Source organism: Trachemys scripta, chromosome 4 (assembly GCF_013100865.1).
Source record: "Trachemys scripta elegans isolate TJP31775 chromosome 4, CAS_Tse_1.0, whole genome shotgun sequence".
NCBI lineage: Eukaryota > Metazoa > Chordata > Testudines > Emydidae > Trachemys > Trachemys scripta.
This window is the reverse complement of record NC_048301.1, coordinates 83,461,315-83,483,218: the sequence shown is the minus strand read 5'-3', so window position 1 is coordinate 83,483,218 and position 21,904 is coordinate 83,461,315. Positions and strand designations below refer to the sequence as shown.

Here is a 21,904-nt window from a genome sequence, read left to right as displayed (position 1 = left end):
GAGTGGTTGGATGGGGCGTGGGAGTCCCAGGGGTCTGTCTGGGGGTGGGGGTGTGGATAAGGGTTGGGGCAGTCAGGGTACAGGTAGGGGGTAGGGTCCTAGGGGGCCAATTAGGATGGGGGGAGGGTCTCAGGAGGGGGCAGTCAGGGGACAAGAGGCAGGGAGGCTTAGGTAGGGGGTGGAGTCCTGGGGGGCAGTTAGGGGCCGGGGTCCCAAGAGGGGGCAGTCAGGGGACAAGGAGCGGGGGGCAGGGTTGGGGGTTCTGAAGGGGGCGGGAAGTGGGAGGGGCAGGGGCGGGGCTAGGGCAGGACGGGGCTCCTCCCGTCCTCTTGTTTGCTTGCTGAAATATGGTAACCCTAATGATACTGCAAGGCAATGATTATTACTTCACTGGGTTTAAATAATAATTAAAAGCATCTACAGTTTGTGACAGTCACCTTTTTGTTTGCATTTATAAATCCAAGGAAATAAAAATGAAGTTAATGGAAAAATTATTCAATCAATGCCAAGGGGCTAAGCAGTGCTTCACCCAAAGTTAGAGAGATATGAAGTGGATTTTTTTTTTATTTTTTTTTTAAGTCTTTGAGACATCTACAGCCTGGGTTACATGCTATTACGTATAAAAATCTAACAAACTAGGCAAGTTCGTTTTTTAGGCTCCAATTCAGCAAAACAATTACGTACTTAACTTTAAGAACATGCTTAAATCTCACTGAAATCTTAGATTTAAGTTAGTTTTAGGATTTAGACAGCTAAGAGCCTTCCCATGTTTTGGATCAAATGCAATGTTTACTTTAGGAGAACCCTACATTCCTGCACACTCAAGGCTCTCATTGAGGTGCACGATAAGAATTCAAGATCAGGCCTCATTTCTTACACTGTCATATACCCACTTTACTTCCCTATGTTAGTACTCCTCTCATTTTCATATAACATTACACAGAACACAAAGGCCAACTCCTTGTTTGGATTTTTCTTTGATGTTAAATATCACAATTCACACTCAGGAGGTCACACCATAAGGGCTTTTAGTTCATTAAAAAATTTCTGAATCCTACAATCAGAGAAGAACTTGCGAGCTCCAAGGAGATGAAACATGTTTCATAATTTTCCAGCTTTATTTTTTTAACCAAAGATGCAAATACACCTCTACCCCACAATATAACGCTGTCCTCAGGAGCCAAAAAAATCTTATCGCGTTATATCGAACTTGCTTTGATCCGCCGGAGTGCACAGCCCCGTCCCCCCGGAGCACTGCTTTACCGCCTTATATCCGAATTTGTGTTATATCAGGTCGCATTTTATCGGGGTAGAGGTGTACTATAAATTGAACCCACAAATCACATCTCTCAGGAAAGTGGCTGTGTATGAAATGGATGCAGGATGCTTCCTGGGAGCAACAGCTGTGGGAAAATAATTTGCTCTTTCTTTGAAACTATCACTACATTTTTAAAGATACTCTTGGCACTAGTCTTTACTACAGACTTGTCCCCAATAACCACAAGATCAATAAGTGTCTGTGATAATATATTCAGGACCACATTTTCTACTGCAGGCAGAAGAGTACAAGACCACCTGCGTACACACACACTTTTATTCCTTACGGCTCTTGAATTTTGTTTCTAGTAGAACCTCCACTTCTCTTCTGATGTCACATTTCCTAAAATTGTGGAACTCTATAGCAATACCTTTTAAAAATATATAATTTTTGAACTGTTATTAATATTAGACAAAAATTTAACCAAAAGCTTGATCATGAGTTCAGATATGCTGATTGTTCCTGTTCAACCAAGATCAGGATTGAGCCAAAAAATGACAATATATGAAATGCTAGAAAATGAAGAAAGGATGCAATAGCTCCTTGAAAATGAAATGTATGAATACGTACAGAGAAGAGTTCCATATACCATCCAGACTCCAACCATAGTTAGGAAGAGCAGAAACAAGATGAAATAATAATGGTTGCCAACTCCTGTATTTGGGACAATGAAGAAAATACTTTTTATTGTGTATTTTAACACCATTAGTATTTTCCCAAAGTTCACAGAAGTAGAAAGATATTCAACATCATTCAAAGAAAGTTCTGACTATCCCTTTCACCATGCTCAGTAAATTACACCACAGTTTGACCTAATTCCTTCCCAACTTTCTCATGCTAGTAATCCCAGTTACATCAATGGAACTAATGAGAAAGGTGACAAGTATTTAGTCTGTATTTGGAGCTAGCCTTAACTAGCAACCCCAGCTCTGTTCTAGCTCAAGATAATCACCTCATTATAAAACAGTAAAACTGTACTACTGCTATTTAATTTAGCTATCTGAGCTCTGTATTCTTCAGCATTACGAACTCACATGTAAAGACAAAATAGACTGTCTTGGGTATTGTATTACACAAACTATAATCTCTCTTTAAATCTTGATTATAAATATGTTCAAAGCTTTACATCAGAATTACTTCAGTCTAACAAATAACTTTGTATACCTCACACAGCGCAGTGGAAATTCTAAATATTTACCTTTCCAATTTACAAGTAAAGTTACAATAACCTAAACATATGCTTTAAAAAGACAGTCCTGCAGCTTTAAGGTCCATAACAATCCAAGCCTATCTATCTTTTTCTCCATTTCCTCTCTAATGATAGTACTCAGAGCCCCAAGGAACCATTTTAGCTCCCTCACCTTAATGGCTTCATTTCAGAAACCACACAACAAAGGAGAAGGGCTGGATACAGATCTCACTGGCTGTCAATGTCAATACCCATTCATTTATCAATCACAAAAGTTAACTAGATTGTGATATTAGGTGCTGTCCTTCAGGAGATTAGCACAAGGTACCTCCAAGTATGCTAAAATAAACAAACTCACCTATGCATTGTCCAGTCCACAAACAATGTTGGTCATATCTAGCAGTACATGAGTTGCAAGCAATGCAATGCATGGATCTCAAAGGCTTTTTTACCTAGTTGAAAGTGGAAGGGGAAAACGCAGTAATTCATTACATAAATCATGCATAAATCATGTAAGCCACTTATTTTTGCTCTACATTAAAAAAAAAAAGCAGTTCCCATTATAGACCAAACTTTTCAACATAATTTAAAATGACACAATTATGCATTTTTCCCTTTATAGGCCAACTAAAACTATCTATAGTTGTTTAAAGGATTATTTGAAATTAAGGTTAAAGGCACAGAGCCTGCAGTCCTCACTCATGTGAGGAGTAATACTGAAGTCAGACCCAAAGAATAAGAACAAAAATATAGTCCTCTTATTCAGAGAACTATGCACATAACACCCAGTGCATCAAAAAGGAGTAATATACATGAAACATGCAATAAAAACCTCACTTACAAGACATGATGTGCAAAATGTTCTGAAATCCAAGTGGCCAGCTTCTGCAAGAGTAACAATACTCTGAAAGACACAAGTTATTTTACAATTCTATTTATCTAATTTTTCCAGGGATGTCAGGAAGATCAGGGGATTCTTAAATACTATCAAGATGACGAGTCCTCTTCAAGTGTCAAGTATTATTATTAAAGATATGCAATCAAAATATTTACACTAGATGAAGCTAAATGATTTCCTGGAGTAGACAAAGAAAGGTGCACAGATTCAAGGAAATGCAAGATGGAAGAGACCTATCTGGTTTAGTCCTCTAGTACCCCAACCATGCAAGACGTTGTTTTTGATTTTCTTTTTTTTTTTTTGTGAAGTAGTGCTTGTCCAGAATAGTTAAAACAATTCATATAATATATATATATTAGAACCAGTCTCAATTTTTAAAAAGTACCTCTCATGCAGTTGGTAGTACTTCTGACAGACAACAAGGGCAGAGGCTGCCACATGTGGTGTCCCCCCCACAATCCCAAGTGACCATGAAGCGGAGCATAGTAAGCTACCTTTAATTGCATGGCAACTTCTTGCCCCTGCATCCTAAATGCAATTGGGTAACAGTTGCCCAGGTTACTTTTCCCAGGTTTCCATAATGTTTAACAAGAAGATCATGAAAATGCTCTTAACAAAACTTATAGCACCCCTAGCGCTGAGCATCAATACAACTTAGAAACACAAACATGCATAACGCATTATAAACATATGGAAACCACATGAGACAGTCACAGTTTGTGGGCCAAGTTTTCTATTAATTTTAATTACAGACAACACCAATGGCATTTTATTGGGTAAAACCAGTGTAGAATTCAGCTGCATCTCAAACTTCAACAGACAAAGACATCTATGTGAGATGATGTAGAGAGGAAGTTATTTTTTTAAGAAAGCAGTGATAAGAGAAATAATTTACAATATATAAAAATAGGTCAGTATTAGCTGCCACTTACGGTACTAAGTATTAAAATAAATCTATTTGAAGACTAAAGGAAATATTACTGTTTAAATATAAAATCACAGAAAAAACAAATGAACAAACATATTATACTGTGGTATATTTTAAGTTGTTTTGTTGAGATAAAATACCTTTCTTCTTTCTTCTTCAGAGACCTTAATGTACCCAGGATCCGTTCTCCATGTTTTGTAGAAATAGTAGAGAAGACCCATCACGCTGAGGATGAAGGGGATCTGGAAAATTGTGTCTGCTAAATGTAGCATTCAGGTTAAGGAATATTGTTTTACATAAATTTATCAATATTTTGCCCTTACAATGATTATACTTTAAAATTAACTTGCACTGCATCATTGTAATTTTACAACTATTTCACTAATAACAAAAAAGGATGGACTTCACTTTTGTACAATCTTTGTACTCCATAGGCTCTCACACAGCAAAGGCTTTACTGTTTTGTTCAATGTAGTTCTAGAGATTTACTATCACAGTTTATAACTTACAAGCCAAATTCAAGACCAAAGATCTCTTTTTCCCTCTCCTTCAGAGTTCAGATTCCTGCCTTTGACTACACCCTGGAACACACATCCCTTTTCCACCAGTAAGGAATACTGCATATAAGGAATGACAGTAAGAAGGAACATACGCTAAGACGACATCCACTAGTGGAGGATCTCACAGGCCAACTGACAATAATTCTACTACCAATCACCCTCAAAAGGAAAGACATTTATAGGATGGAAAAAGAAAATCCTATCAGCATTCTGTTACAACTCAAGATCCTGGACTAGATGAACTCCTGATTTGATCTGGTATTTGATCTTTTTCTATTTCTACCCCACGACTGACCAATTTAATAATATTTATATGTAAATATATACTGTACAAAATATACAGATAGGTACACACATTTTAGGCATAGTATTGTTATGTATATAGATATTTGCTGCACTACTGTTACACTAAGTGTAAAGCTTTTATATAAATGAAGATACATGTGTATTATAAACAGAATTTTTACACCCCTCTATTATAAGCATTTATACACAGGTTCTGGGTGGGGGTGCTGAGAAGGGCACTTAAACAAATCACACCAAGACAAGACTGGTATCTTCCTAGGTACAGCACTGTGCACTTTAACTCAAAGTTGTTCTCTCTTGCATATTACAAATACAATGAGGTAACTCAGTGGCTAAAACCAAAAATGTTACTCTAACAAATATTGATATTTTGTGTTTTGAGATGTCATCTCTTCCATAGCTCGTATCATGTTTAGTCATGACGCAATTGCAGGACATTATCTTGTGAGCCCATATGGTGCTGTATTTCCTTGTGGATATTGTTAATACTCTGCATCTGTTTCTGTTTTGTAGATCTGGGGGAGCAAATCCAGAACATACTAGCTGGGAGTTTAGCAAAGCATATGGGAAAGGTTCAAAAAACATGTATAAGTATGTCCAAAGAGTTTGGCTCTACCAATCAAAACATTTACACCACACTCATGAATCTGTGGGTACTCCCAGAAAAGAAATATGTACACACGTAGGAGGATGGGGGAAAACGAAAGGAATGGGACCTACTTGCCCACCACTTCTCAAGTACTGGTCAGGGCTTTCTGTGTTCATTTTGTTCACTATTTCTAATGCACGACCAGTTAAAGGTTTTAATTTTTAAGTCCAGAAACAAAGGATTGAACTGACATAAATCATTTAAACTTATAGCCAGAAACTCAAATTCCACATTTACACACAGCAGTAACAACAAATAACTTACTTACAAGTGAGACAAATATATACATGGTTCCCAGCTGGAATATACCCACCACAGAAATTAATCCTAATAATCATATTAAGGAGATCTCATTAGAAATAGTACAAAAGAAAATGCCACTTAAGGGATGAAGTAATTAAAAATGTAATGCTACTTAATGTAGGAATATATTACTGCTGGTTTAATCAGAAATTATTTTCAGTTACAAATATCTCCCTAAAGGCCTTCTGATCCAATGGAAATGTTTTACAAAACTAAAAGATAAAGCCCTCCGTGCAACAACAAAGCAGAATACAGGATAGTGAGTGCAACAACACTTGTACATCGCTTTACACATACTATCAATCCATAGCCTGTTATAAGAACTGAAGTGTGTTAAAGAAAAGCCATATACCATACACAGAGAATGCAGCTCAACCCCTGAATGTATCTGAAGGCAGTACACTTTTGAAGTTCTATTTAAAAAAAAAAAAAAAAATGATAAAGCAGCAGCAAAAGGAGTTCTGAATCACTGTCCTTTTAGAATGTGGAGATGTCATTTACTTTTTACTTATCTGGGCCCCAATCCAGAAGGCATTTAAGCATGTGTCTGAACACTGTGCTTGATCAGAGCCTTGATGAGCGAGGTAGGTGGCCACATGAGGAACTAACCTGGAGGGAAAACTGGGTTTAAAAATGGCACACACTAATTTGTATTCAACAAAACATTTTAAAAAAAAAATCTACTGTTGTGCCTTCACATTTAAACCAACTTGTTATCTGATGGCACTGCTTAAGTTTAATCACAGGAAAGCAGAATTCCATCTCCTGGTGCCCCATGTAACATCCAAAGGGTAAGAAGGCAAATCTTATAAACAAATACACCTCTACCCCGATATAACGTTGTCCTCGGGAGCCAAAAAAATCTTACCGCGTTATAGGTGAAACCGTGTTATATTGAACTTGCTTTGATCAGCCGGAGCGCGCGGCCCCGCCCCCCCGGAGCGCTGCTTTACCGCGTTATATCTGAATTAGTTATATATGAGGTCGCATTATATTGGGGTAGAGGTGTATATGTTCTTTGTTATTGGATCCCCTCTAACAACCTCAAAAATAAATGCATAAGTGAAATTGAAGCTTACTAAAGATAAATGTTCTTCAAAAGACATTTTACCATGAAGGCAAAATGTAATTTTAAAGTAATAATGAACAAAAGCTTTTTATACATTTTTACTCAACTAATGACTCTATTTAAAGGAATATTTGAATATAATGGATAAAGCTTGAAAAGCCCAATCTCAATACTATCAACTATTGCCCCAAAAGTAAAAATATATTATACTTAGCAATTATTCTCTAATCATGTAAACCTCAATTTCTGTCCACTGATAGCCTTCAGATAAAGTAGTTCAAAATTACATCATCCCTTCCTAATGGAAGCAAAACACCAACCCTATGTACACTTACAAGTTAGTAGCAAAAGCATACATATTTGCAGAACTGGGGCCCAAATTTATTTGGCATTTCACTCCTTGAGTATAAAGGATATCAGGCAGGAACCAGACAAACCAGGTCATAGACAGCCAAAAAATGGAACTTAGCATGAAAATTGCTGGTAAATATTTTAGGTTCTTAAGCTCCACAAATTGCCTGAAAGACATTATTAAAAAACATCTATTTCCAAGCCATATCAATTCACAGTCAAATATTTAAAATGTATTATAAAGACTTTACTCATGTTCATTTTAAGTCATCATTTAAACTGAATTATAAACTACTGCTCAAAAAGCTTTTGTGGCCGCCTATGGCATGCCACCTACAGTGCTGCTCTGTAAAGGAAATGTCCTGAAGAACACTGTGTTCCAATATAATACAATGGCAACAAAATCAGCTTCTTTATTGACGAATACTCTAACATGCGAAGTGTACAGTCTATGTTAACTCCTACACAAGGGCAGTACCAGTATCATTTCAACAGACGCTAGTTGCAAGGTGTTGCAGTAGATTAGAGGTTGGGGGTGATGCTAGGGGGGAGGAAGATTTCTCAAACACAATCCAGGATCTTATCCCCAAGGGGAAAAAAGGTTTCGCTAACATACATTTTTGTAATTACTGTTAGAGGGTAAGCTCAGCATGTAGCAATATCAGACCCTCAACAATATTTATGTTTAATTTATTTTTGTGTGCGTCATTCATTTAAAATGGAACAGTATGTCTGAACAATTCTTATCTACCACTTAGGTTTACTGTTACTGGGAGATTAAACAGTTTTTGCATTTGTAACTTTGTTACCTTCTGTAATTGTTTTGATAAACATTTAACCATAGGAGTCTTTAAAAACAAAACAAAAACTTAGTGGGAAATAATTATTTTAACCAGTTAATTTACTTACAGCTAAAGTGAACTTATAAGACACTCTGAAGGGAATACTGTACGAGAGACATACAAAAATAATTCTTATATAAATACATGCACAGAAAATCTAAGTGCACAAACCTTGTAAGCAGACTTATCCCGAAAAATATGAAGAGAAGCAGGCTTCCTTTCAAAAGCCAAGAATCGGAATTTAAGTCCATTATGTATCCTATCGCCCACATCAGTGTCAAGGAAGACAGCAACAGCAGGAAAAACTATCAAAATGATTAATGTTACAACACTATATCTAAATATTACACTAAGTACAAAACAGCACATGACACGGCAAATGCAAGATGCAAAAATTAATGGGAGTTCAAAGGCAAAGAAAGAATTCCCCGAGGACAAACAAAACAAGCGGGAAAGCAATATCGCTATATTTTGCATTAAAGTTTTTCTCTACAACCCATCTCTTCTTCAATCTGTTTTCTAACTTTGTTCCAAAAGACTATTTTAACTTCTTAAACCAAATGCTTCAACTGCTGTAGAATATTACTAGTTTCAGAAGTTTCTCTTAAAAAAAATTGTGCCATAGGAACTGTAAGTGTACTATTTTTCTAATAAATAGCAAACTACAAATTAAATTAAAACCATTCTTCAATTATAAAAACCTCCAGCTCTTTATTAACCACATTAGTTGAGAAAAGGTCTAACATCAGACCCAATGAAAAGTATTAGAATTTAAACAAATATTAATTTCCTATTGTACATATTAAAAAATTCTCATGCTACATTTTGAAACCAGGTGTTTTTTTCTTATAGAAATTAAATCTGTGTGCAGGAAGAGGCTTAGGGCAAGGGATTGGGGCAGAGGAGGGGTGCGGAGTGTATGAGGGGGCTCAGGGAAGGGGGTTGGGGTGCAGGAGGGGTGTGGAGTGCAGGAGGGGGCTCAGGGCAGGGGTTGGAGTGCAGGAGGGGTGCGGCAGGGGGCGCAGGGTGCAGCAGGGAGCTCAGGGCGGGGGTTGGGGTGCAGGCAGTGGGCTTAGGGCAGGGAGTTGGGGGGCGGGGTGCAGGAGGGTTTCGAGCTCTGGCCCGGCGCCGCTTACCTAAAGTGGCTCTGGGGTGGCAGTAGCGCACACCGGGGCCAGGGCAGGCTCCCTGCTTGATTGCCCTGTCCCCGGCCCCACGCCGCTCCAGGAAGCGCTGCGGCCCCTGGGGGAGGGGGGACAGGAGGGCTCTGTGTGCGTTGCCCTTGCCGCGCCTCCAGGTACCTCCCCCGAAGTTCCCATTGGCCGCGGTTCCCCATTCCCGGCCAATGGGAGCTGCAGGGGGCAATGCCTGGAGGTAAGGGCAACGCACACGGAGCCCTCTGCCCCCCCACCCAGGAGCCGCTTCTGAGAGCGGCGCCGGGTCCACGGGGGACAATCCCGCGGGCCGGATCCATAGCCCTGAGGGGCCGGATAAGGCCTGAGGACCGTAGTTTGCCCACTCCAGGCTTAAACGGAGGCAAGATTAGACTACATAAGTCACATACATTAATATATATGTAAAAATGTCTACTGCTGTAGTCCATGAATTGTTTCTATATGAAAGAAAATACCTCATATTTCGCTAACATCCTGAGTAACCTGGAGTTTTTTCTGATTCTCATTTTTTCTTCTTGAATTAGCATATGAATAAGCAAGCGATTTTGAATTTGGCGAGCAAGGTCAAGCGGTGTGTCTCCCTTTAAAAATAGAAATTAAAGTTTACTTTTCTAAATGTATGTTACATTTAAATAACTACTGAGAAGTAACAGAAAAATGGAATTATTTGGTGGATGTTTATTTTTCAAACTAATTTAAGTTACCAATGGCAGGTTTACTGCAGAGATACAATAAAATTAAGTTAACCAAGTAGACTGTTCTGGTTGCAAATGTTTTCAGTGCTAACAAATCTGAATTATCAGCTGTACGGTCTATATGAGGAGATGCAATAATCTGAAGTTCTAGCAAAGTCAAGGTAAAGAAATTTTGCATTCCCAACCACAAGGGGAAGGCAAGAAAAGTATAAATAAGGATGGTATTCTAGGATTCTCACATGAAAATGAAACAAGATATCATATGCTTCCCAGTGTGGGTAGGCAGACATGCATTAGTTCTGCTCAAGCTAGCATGTGAAAAAGAGCAGTGAAGCCATCTTAAAAGGTTTGTGTTTTCAGAGGGAAGATGTCCAGCACTTAAGAAAGTCAGGTCCCTTTAAGGGTCTCAGAGCAGACACCCAAAAATCACTAGCCACCTTTGAAAAATCTCTGCCTTAGTACCTATTGCTCACAATTGCCCTCTGAGGTAGGAATTATTATCCACATTTTAGAGCTCGGGAAAATGAGGCAGAAATGTCAAGTGGCTTGCCTAAGATAAAAGGATATGGGTGTTTGTTGAAGTAACATAGCCATGAATGTGTGTATTCAACCTCTGCACCACACAAAAACAAATCCCCATCTACATTTTAGAAAAAATGAATAAGAATGCCAACCGGTATGGTCGTATTCAGATGTCCATTATAATGGACATCAAGGTCCCAATTACCTGAAACAGGATTAGACAGAGCCTTCAGATTGTTTTCTGAAGTAATTTCACATTGTTGTACTACACAGAATGAAATGAAATTTAAAAAATTGTACCTTGACATTTTTTATGTCCAAATTAGATCCAGCATCCAGCAGTAGCTCTACAGCATTAACATTTCCTGCTGTAACTGCCCAATGCAATGCAGTATTCTTTTGAATTTTGTCTACAGCACTGAGAGAAGGATTAAACTTTAAAAGAAATCCAGTGGGTTCTGGTCTAGATGAAAATAAACAGGATATAAAGACCAGTTAGCAAACAGAAGACAACTTAGATTAGAGATAAACACATTTTTAAAACACTTTATAAACTAAATTAATCTTCACACCATCATGTGTCTATCCTCATTTTAGGATGGCAGAGCTGGCTCCAGGCACCAGCTTAACAAGCAAGTGCTTGGGGCGGCCAAGGGAGAGGGGCGGCACCTGCGGCAATTCTGGGGCGGCAGGTCCCTCACTCCCTCTAGGAGGGAAGGACCTGCCACTGAACTGCTGCCGCCGATCGCAGCTTTTTTTTTTTTTGCTTGGGGCGGCAGAAATGCTGGAGCCGGCCCTGTAGGGTGGGAACAAAGACGGACACAGCTGTCAGTGATTTGCCCAGGATTACGCAGCTAGTCAGTATCAGAGTCAGGATTAGAATTCATGACTTCCTAGTAGTTATTTCTCTAAAATACACTTCCCCATACTTCTCTCGTATGCAAACGTCAAAGCTTCATGTCCAGATTCCACAACCAGAGGATAGCCTCTGTATCGGGGAGGCTAGAAATTGTAAACCACTCTTGAGATGTCAGGTTGAGTCTTCTTCCACCACGAGTTGTTGTCTGCAATGCTGTCCCACAATCACAGCATGGGGATGAAATCGAGTTAAGCCAGTGAACAGGTACAGCAAGTCTGGACAAGCCAGAGCGTAGTCTTATTGAGTCTGGTCCCGAATCTGCGGTCAAGTGGACAAGGAGGCAGATGCAGCAATGGACTCCCAAATTTATTTAGTGTTTAAGTAAATTTCCCACCAATGCTTCCACTCTGTGAGAACATAGTTTTCAGCTCCTTGGTGGCATCGTCTGTGTATGGAAAAAGGCCAGTCATGCTCTTGTCCAGAAGCAGGCGAGATGCTGTAGCAAAGGGGTGTTGAGTGTGACACCATGGATGATCTTTCCAGTCCACAGGAGTGGAATTTCTGCCCTGAATATGAGCAGGCCTTTGAGTTGGCATTGTGTGTCGTTTCCTAACTGAGAATAGGGCAATCAATCAGCTGGAGACATATTAAGTTGGTTTCATCTGTCACAGCTCTCCAGGCAGAGCTAACAGTAATGGCATCTTGTCGAAGGTCGGGTGGAGCTATGTGCACTAGCACATGCAGTCTGGAGGTCGGTGTGTAGTTCAAACAGCTAACAGCAGGAGTATCAACAAGTTGAGTGTGGTGACTGCATGTTTAGTCGAGTATTCAGCTGGAGCAAACACCAGATAAAGATATACAAAGGACTGAAGGATCTGCTCCCTAGGAATTTTTCCGATAGCTTTCGTATCAAGGAGGTAGGGGAAGAGATCTTCATTTTTAGGTGTTGCAGGTGAGGCTGATATATCAGATCACTGTCAAGTTTTACTCCCAAGTATGTGACAAATGTCTCGAATGCCTTACTGTTTGAATACTAGTAAGTATGAGGTATATGTGTAGCTTTTCCAGAGTATCAAATTGACTTTGTACTAGCCTAGGGCTCTGCCTTTTTCCTACTGTGATCCTACTTTCACTTATTTTTCTGGATTGTGGGAGATGGTTTATAGGTGCTGGCATTTGAAGACCACCAGTACTAGTGCAGAAAGTAGGAGTCTTCATAAATAAAATATGAATACAGATTCATAGAGGTGCTCACAAGCTGTATTTACAGACACACTACTTCCATGATACCTCCCCCCCCCCCCCCTTTTTTTTTTAAGGATCTATCAATCAGCTGAAATAATTTGTTCTGGGGTGAAATTTTTGGCATTTGTAACCTCTGATTAAAAGTGATGTATTTCATTATTCTAAAAAGCCTATGAGTTATCTAGGTGCAAGAGGATTGGTAACTTTTTAGTTGCCATTACTTACCCAATTACTTTCTGTGCTGACAGCATAAGAGGCGTTTGTCCGCTGAAATCTGTTGTGTCTACACTCTGAGTATGAAAAGATATTGAGATTATTAGATATAAATTATTCATAGATTTCAGAAAATAAAAGTTACTCTGCCAGATACTCAGCTGGTGCAAGCTGACATAATTCTACTAAAGTTAGTGAAGCTAGGCCAATTTACACCAGGTGAGAACCTGGAACTCATTTTAGAAGGAATTCCTTTCCTCTTCCTTTCTCTCAATTCTTGTATGTAGTTTCTATTAGTACAGGTAGGTAGATTCCAACAAGAATAATTCAAGAGAAAATTCTTCACTAGTTTTCTGCCTATGTCCATCTAATTCTATAAGTTAAAATAGCTTTACCACATCAGTATATTTTGGAGGGGAAAAAGAGAGATTCTTTTTTCTCCTTGTGTAAGGAGAGGTTGAGGGTGGGAGAGAAGGTGAACTAGTAATCAGTATGCAGTACAGAAAAGGAAGTCAGCTATAGCAAATAAGGAAATAACCAATTTTCTACCACTTGTTAACTGATCTCTTTCCCTCTGTTATTTTCTCCCTTCTTGAATTACACATTCACATTTTGAAAGCAAGAATTAAGGTTCATGTACAAAAATGAAGTATAATATAGATTGAATTAAAGGGATTTTTTTTAAATTTCTAGAAGATTCTCACAGCAACTGAGGTAGAAGAAGAGTCTTCTTAAGCATGTTTGTGGCATATACCATCTATACCTAGACTCCACAGGTTACAATTATTTTACTACAATGGGCCCTAGGATAGAGAGAAAATGTGTTTATCAGATTGTATAATCTTATTGCAAAATATTATCTGAGCAAAGGGTCCAATACTGCAAGCACTTACACACGTGCCTAATTTTACTCACAAGATTAAATGTATTAACTTCAGTGTGACTACTCACACGAGCTAAGTTGCACACATTTAAGGGCTTGCAGGATTGGGACCAAAGTTTTCTAGGCAGTCCTGCGTGACACTGCTGGTCTGATCACAATGTTAACCAGAAAAAAAAATTCTCTCTGACACATACATCACACGGTCTCATTTCTACCTTTAAATTTAGCTTGCCACAGGTGCATAGTGGTGAAGTTTTAAAAAGAGTTGAGAGATGACGAGAAAATATTGAAAAATACAGTGTCAGGTTGATCATGTGTTTTGTGAGCTTCAAATAACAGGCTGTTACAGAGTTCCAGTTATTAACTGAATAATGAAATACTGTCTTCTAGGATGTGTTTCAAGGATATATTGTCAGATATTGGACTTAAATGCCAGTTATATTGCACTATAGGTTTGCATAATGCTGGACAGGATTGCTTATGTATTTTAGATAAAATATAGATAAAATGTATTAGCAAGAGAGACAACTAGGTAGGAAACAACATTTGGGATATCTGCTGCATAACTAAAACATACCTGGCCTTTTGATATGAGATAAGCTATTATAGGCATATGCTGAAAGACCACTGCTAAGTGAATGCTGCTGTATCCTTCACCGTCAATAAGGGTAGGATCTGCTCCACATTTTAACAACAATATTACCATAGATAAATGCCCTTGCCTGAAAATAAATATGAAATCTTTTTCAGAAATCTTTAACATGTAGATACAACAAGTTATGAAAGAGCACTCTTCAAATTCATACTAAAAGAATCTTTCAGACTGACTGACTATCCAATCATGTGGAAAACCACAGGGAAAACTTTAAAGAAACTTGTTAAGTTTAATTTAGACAATGTTCTAAAAGTATATTTAACCAATGATTAAAATTAACCTTTGGAACAGTGCTGAATATTTACTAAGAATTTACTTTGCTGTCTGTGTGAAAAATCCTAGCATTTAAATTAATATTGTTAATAAACGTGAATTAAAACATCCCTTGTATATGAATACAATGTATCAGTCACTCCAAGAAGTCTATATCTTTTGCTTACAGGATCATTAATACTTTATTCTCATTTGTACTTAATGCATCTAGGAACATTTCAATTTGGTTATTTAAACCAGAATCATATCTCTGGATATGGGAAATCTAACTTTTGACCACAAGTTTGAGCTACTAAAAATTGTACGAAGGGCTAGTCTAACACTTGAAAGTTACTTCAGGGTAAGGTAGGATATGAATTTAAAGTGAAACAGTTATTCAGGAATAGTTCCCGGTGTGCACACATTTATTTCAAAATGGATTAAGCTAAACCCAGCAAAAGATACTCATTCTGGAATAAGAGTATCCACACAGAGAGCTATTTCAGTTAATTTTCCTGTGTAGACAAGCACTCCATTTCCTTTCCTGACCAGCTTACTGAAGTCCTATCTTGATGGGCAAAAAGGGTATGTTCCTAAATTATGTTAAACCCAACTGATTTAGCTAACATGCTAACTCACACATTTTTAGAAGTCTAGTATAGACAGCACAGTGCCTTTAATACATGCTAAATTGGTCAAGTTGAAGCCTGGGCTCCTCCCTTAAATCCAGCTAACACATTTGAAACAGTGTTAGTTGGCCATGTTGCATCCTGAGTGGTCTTGGCTATAACGTGGCCAGCTAACTTGTCTTCAGAAGCATTGGCCTGTATCTTAACAGGCATTAAGAGGAATTTTCAATCATATTACTATGGTAATACAAATTAAAAAATCCTTTTTGCCCGTTAGACCTCAGACACAAGTTCTGAATATTAAGTATTGCTCCATCCACAGCATACGGGGCCAGCTCCAGGCATCAGCTCAGCAAGCAGGTGCTTGGGGCGGCCAAGGGGAAGGGGCGGCACGTCGGACTCTTCAACAGCAATTCAGTGGCGGGTCACTTGGTCCCTCTGGGAGGGAAGGACCTGCCGCAGAATTGCCGCTGAAGAAGAAAGAGGCGCGGTGGAGCTGCCGCCGATCGTGATCGTGGCTTTTTTTTTTTCCTCCCTGCCGCTTGGGGCGGCAAAAACCCTGGAGCCAGCCCTAATAGCATAGGCCCAAAACATGGATGTACGTGATTATAATACATAACTAAATAGTAACTTATTTTTCAAGCTCCACAACAGTATGCACCTGGGTATCTGAGGACAGGTTTGGGTGCTAATATACATATACAAGCTACTGTTCCTAAATAAAAGAAATGCAAAACTAACTAGGATGAAGATACTAACTAATAAACGAACAGCAGATGTATTGTATTATTTAATAATGACAGAACTATAACTGGCATCTATAAGTACCATACCTAATGGCCCAGTGAAGTGGAGTTGAATTTAAATCTCCACCTAGTTGATCCACTACTGCACCTTTGGAAATATAAAACCTGTATAACAGCAATAAAATAAAATGGTTGAGTAAATAACAGATAGATGAAAAACTAATACTCAGAGAACAGACTGCCCTACTAATGATTATTGTTGTAATAATGACACTTTCACTGGACAGGCAAACACACAGATACTTTTACTGTAACAACTGCTGTTTGAAAAAGATGCTGCATTTAAAGAAATACAGTAATTAGCAATGCACTTATGACATCAAGCACTACACTACTGAAATTTGTATGCTATGCAATTGATTAGTTCCACACTAACTAGACCTCCTTCCCCCAATTAAAATTTGCCCTGTGCGTTCTTGATAGTGAAATCAAGCAAATGCTTAAGTATTTGCTGGTTGGATCCTTAGGTTTCAGTCCTTCAAGCTGCTTCATGTGAGTGGACTCCCACATTTGCGCTGAGTCCAACTGAAGTCAACAGCTGTTTGTCTACACGGATCTCATATTTTAGGGCTTTTTGTTTACATGGTGTGGTAGTGCACACCAGAGATGTGTAAATTCTAACGTTCACCAGCGTGTCATGCATTAATTGGCTCAGGTTGACACTGCTAGTGTGCACTAAAAGTTCCCTAGTGTGCACTGATGTAGTCCTGATTCAAACAGTACTATGTTAACATGCGGAACGGAACTTTTAGGGCACACCAGCAGGGTTTACATTGGTGAGTTGGTGCGCAATATGCTGGTGTGCACTAGAATTTACACCCTAGCTGGTGCGTCCTAATGCACCGCGTAGCCAAGCCCTTAGAGATAGCAAAAGGACAGATATATACTATATTTAATGTATTTAAAATTTCATATCACAGGTTAAATCCTTCAAGGCACTGGGCACCCTCCATTTCTATGTACTTCAGCAGGATTGGACCCCAAGATGTGAAATCTGTGTTGAAAGTTGAGCGTTAATTCTCTATTTTACTATTTAGAAAGAATTGGTTTCAACTGCCCTCTCTTTCTCGGCTACTCCAGGGAATCACCTCGAAGTTCCAGAAAGTAAGAACTCCCATCTGAAATATCTATTAAGGTATTGACAGATAAAAATTTGGAGATGTTCATTTCAAATGAAGATTTTAAAATTTTATTTTGTACCTGAAACCTGGGTGTTCAGTAACATACTGGATTTCATGTATTGCACAAATTCACATTAAAAGAAAGTGAATAGTAATACTATACCATTTCAGTGGCATAACCTATGCAGACTGGATATAGGTAAGTATATTAACACAGTATATACTATTGGTTTCACTTGGTTATGAAATAACAGAAGTGAACATGTAAGACAAGAAAAATATTCTGCCTAAATTATTTATTTACAACTATATGGTCATACGGACACAGATACTACATCTTACTTTACGAGATCCAGTCTGTTGTTTATTGCTGCCCAATGAAGAAGTGTCACATTTTCTTTGTCTGGTTGTCTGACATCATATCCTGCTTCCACCAATTCCTTGCACCGCTCCAATATGCCATATCTCAGGTAAGAAAAACATTCAGTTTTAGTTGTGATTCTTTAGTATTTTCTAATTTAGAGGTTTTCACATATTCAAAAATAATAATAATAATAATAATAATAATCTCCCATTAAAGGCCTGATCCAGCAGTTCCTACTCAGGCAAAATTTCCTGTAGTGTTCAGTGGAAATCTTTCCTGAGCAAGGATAGGTGCGGGACTGAGCCCTAAATTAGTTGACACATACAACCTTATACCAACTGACACTAATCTGGTTTAGCCACAGCTATTTTTATATTGTTTATGATTAAAAAACATTGTAGAGCATGGTTTTACAGTTCTTTTTCTGATATTATTTAACGGAGGGTGAGGGGAATTGCATAGTCTGCTCTGTTAAGAAATAAATATTACAAATGGCTTTAAATGTAAACAACCTTCACAAATTCCCTTATTTAATACAAAATAGAATACACAATTGGCTTACTGTGTAGCTTTGACAATATCGCAGCTACTGTAGTCCTCCACAAGTGGAAATGCTGCTTGTATTTTTGATTGATCTTTATGGATGCTATGCCCATTCCGTGCTTGAGGTTGATGGGGGCCATGGCTGTGATGTTTACACTGTGGGTTAACAATGAAAATATTTACCAACAAATATTATTTAAATTAGACACTCTTTTGGGCAGGATTTGTGTCTTCCCTATGTAGAAAGCACCCAACATACCTGGGGGTGAGGGGAACACTACAGCAATATAAACAAATAAATAAATTTAAAGACATCATTAATCAATTAAGACATTGATTCTGCATTTCTTAGGTGTCCAAAGCTCTCAATGAAGCCAATAACATTTTGGGGGCGAGTAGCACAAGACAAAGAATACAGTTTCAGGTACTCTGGGCTCAAATCTGTAGGGCACTCAGCACCTTGCAGGCTTATGTCTAAGCAAAAAAAGGGATTTGTTTACAATAAAGCTACTCTATAACAATGGTTTCAAAGTTTATACAAACAGGGTGTAACTTTGTGGTGTCATGCACAAGAACCAACCAACAAACAAGCAAAAACACAATTATAAAAATATTATAATATATTGTACTCATTTGTATTCATTTATTCACTTTCCTTCCTAAAACCTTCTGTGAAAATCAGTTGCTGTTTTTTCTTCCAGAGAAGATTGCATTTTAATAATTGGAGAATATTCCTGCACAAACAGGCCAAGATTTTGAAACTTAGGTGCCTACACTTAGGCAGTTAAATACATATTTAGGCACCTAAATAACAGTGATCTGATTTCCACAGCTGCTGAGCAACTGCAGGACCCTCAAAATTGGATCACTTTAATTTAGGTGTAGAAACATTTAGTTGTTTGAAAATACGGTTAAATCTGCTTCGAGAAGGAAAAATTTATTAGTCACAGCAAGATCTGTTTGTCAGTCCTAAGTGAGTAAGGGGTTGCTAACCCACAATACTTTTCATTACAAGTATCCATCTTTAGGATTAGCTGGGATGATATTTTTCATTAGCTGTATAATATTTTGTTTCCAGGTGCATCCCTACTTTAATCCATCTTCACTCTGGTCCAAGATAACACACACATTCCAAACTTCTGTGAACTTCCCTGCAAGGACTGAGGCCGTGGGTTGGTTCTCTCATCCATTTACCTGAACTACTGAATGAAATTGGTGTGGTGAGGGGGTGAGAAGAGGCTGGGACGGAATACAAAAAAGCTACAGAAAGGTAAGGGGTGGGGAGCAACGTGGAACACCCCATTGCTACCTCCTCTCCAACGGACCACCAGCGCCGGAGGCGGACATCAACAATAGCGCTAGGGCAGGTACACAGTGAATGTATACGGAGGTGGGCACAAAGCGGTACCGGTGCATTTGCTTTCCCACGTGGAACAGGCAGGCAGGTGCCTGTCTCTAATGAAACCTCATTCCGGCTGGGAAAGGGACAGCAGAGCAGCCTGACCCCTCACCCACTGCTGATATGAGCCCCCAGCACTGTCCATACCGAGGGGAACCAAAGCCTCGGGGGGAGGGGGGGAGCCAGGCCAGCATCCCCCCCCGGGGGGCGGGGCCTCCCCTCCCCAGCTGCACCGCGCGCCCCTCTCGCTGACCCCAGGCCCCTCCAAGGCCTCGCCTCCATCCCCGGCCACCCCTTCGCTCCACAGCCGAGCCAGTGAGGAGACCCCGCCCCCTCTTCCCTGCGCCCCCCCCCTCACCGCAGGGCCGGCCCCGCCGCCCCCCTCCATGCCGGCTGCTCAGGACACGGCCCAGGACTCTCACTTCCTCCGGCCAACTCCAGCTTCCTGCCCCGCTTCCTGGTTACCGCCCCGTCCCGGGGCGCTGCCAATCACGGGAGGAGTTTCCCAGGGGTGGGCGGGGCTGGGAGCTGCCCCTGTGTGGGCGGGGCCTGAAGCGGGGTAACCCTCCCACCCCTCGCACAAGGTGGAGTCGCTCAAGGCCTAGGACAGCCCTTCGGGCAGGGCCGGCGCCTCGGTTCCCTCCCCCCAATTCGTGGAAGCCAGATGTCACACCATTCACATGCATGGCACCCACAAGTCAAAACCGACGGCAAGCTCAGGGCCCACCCAAACATAACCCCAGCCCCACATCTGGCATTCACATCGTGGGGTGCCCACATGTCACCTTCCCAGGACAACCATGGCACCCAGATGTATCTTCTCCAAGGTGTGGCTCCCACACATCGTCCCTGGCATGTGGTTCTCCGATGTCACCCACATAGCAGAATGTCTATCGTGCCAAATATGACCTGCTTCATGATGTCAGCACAACCTCATTAAAGTGTCATATCTTGTTTACAACATCATCTCATCACCTAAATATTTTCCAGCCATTGTATTGGTACATCATCATGATGCTGCAGAGCATAATGAAAAGTTTTATCCAGGCATCACATTGCACTGGAATATTACACAGTTTCATCAAAAGATTGTTATGGTCCTGATCCATATAAAAAAATTAACAAACTGTCACAGAGTTATGTTACTTTGAAACATCATCATGCCACAACATGCCACAGTGTTCTCAAGTTGCATGAAAATGGCATCATGCTGCAGAGGAAGACATCATGATGAAGCCACATCAACATATTGTCTGAGGTCAGTATACCCTTAAAATATGTAATTACACTGCATTGTCATAGTGTATCACCCATACAAGGGCTGTTGCATGATGAAGGTGCATCAAAATATGATCATGTCACATCTATACATCACAGCACAGCAGCTCAAAGTTGAAAGGTGGTGTCATTTGATGACTCCAGAATTATTCTGGGATTATGTTTGCAGCTCATAGGATTCCCCATATAAAATCAGGACAATCTCTCTAAAGCGAGGCTCAGTGGATGTGCATTATGTTTTAAATTAATTGCATTTACTGAATTTTATCATTATTATTAACATATTGTACTTTGATATCATCTTTTATCCAAAGATCTGAAATTGCATTATAAATAATTAATTGTGCTTCACAATTCTCCTGTTTATTATACTCATTTCAAATGAGGAAACAGGCACAGGGCATTAAATAGCTTTCCCAAAGCCACGTAGTGAGTTAGTGACAGCGCTAGGATCAGAACCCAGGAGTCCTGGCTTTCCTTCTACTGAAGAAAACAGCAGACCAAGTAGCATAAGAAATATAAGTGACAGGGTTCAACAAAACATATAGTATATTGGCAAATGTAGGGTCAAAATGATAACACAAGCTATTGATAATATTTCAACAGAGAAATGAAAAAAGATGTCAGAGTCTAAGTTAAACACTTACCAGAATATCACCACTATGAAATATCTTAGATGTACACGTGTCTGGTTCTACAACAGTTTATGTTATGCAGTGTGACATTTCTGTCTATGAATGACTAACAGAGTCTCTTTTTCTTAAAGTATGTCTTTGTGATCTTGAAGTACATTGGTATTATGGATAGCTAATATTTTACTGGTCAGTGTCATGACAATCAGCCTGTTGGTCA

At 39.5% G+C, this 21,904-nt stretch overlaps 1 protein-coding gene across 1 annotated transcript in view; it reads right to left on the bottom strand.

Annotated features, from left to right (window-relative positions):
- The window catches only part of ZDHHC13 (zinc finger DHHC-type palmitoyltransferase 13), a 24,181-nt gene extending 3,924 nt beyond the window's left edge, over nucleotides 1-20,257 (bottom strand). The window contains exons 1-14 of the mRNA XM_034769778.1: nucleotides 20,133-20,257; nucleotides 18,395-18,531; nucleotides 17,811-17,933; nucleotides 16,375-16,452; nucleotides 14,583-14,727; nucleotides 13,135-13,199; nucleotides 11,106-11,268; nucleotides 10,044-10,169; nucleotides 8,585-8,718; nucleotides 7,638-7,738; nucleotides 4,474-4,598; nucleotides 3,349-3,411; nucleotides 2,866-2,959; nucleotides 1,889-1,972 (exon numbers count right to left, since the gene is read on the bottom strand). Coding sequence (XP_034625669.1) covers nucleotides 1,889-1,972; nucleotides 2,866-2,959; nucleotides 3,349-3,411; nucleotides 4,474-4,598; nucleotides 7,638-7,738; nucleotides 8,585-8,718; nucleotides 10,044-10,169; nucleotides 11,106-11,268; nucleotides 13,135-13,199; nucleotides 14,583-14,727; nucleotides 16,375-16,452; nucleotides 17,811-17,933; nucleotides 18,395-18,531; nucleotides 20,133-20,162 — 1,468 coding nt within the window. The 5' untranslated portion in view covers nucleotides 20,163-20,257. The remainder of the gene's footprint in view (nucleotides 1-1,888; nucleotides 1,973-2,865; nucleotides 2,960-3,348; nucleotides 3,412-4,473; nucleotides 4,599-7,637; nucleotides 7,739-8,584; nucleotides 8,719-10,043; nucleotides 10,170-11,105; nucleotides 11,269-13,134; nucleotides 13,200-14,582; nucleotides 14,728-16,374; nucleotides 16,453-17,810; nucleotides 17,934-18,394; nucleotides 18,532-20,132) is intronic.
- Between the last annotated feature and the right edge of the window lie 1,647 nt (nucleotides 20,258-21,904).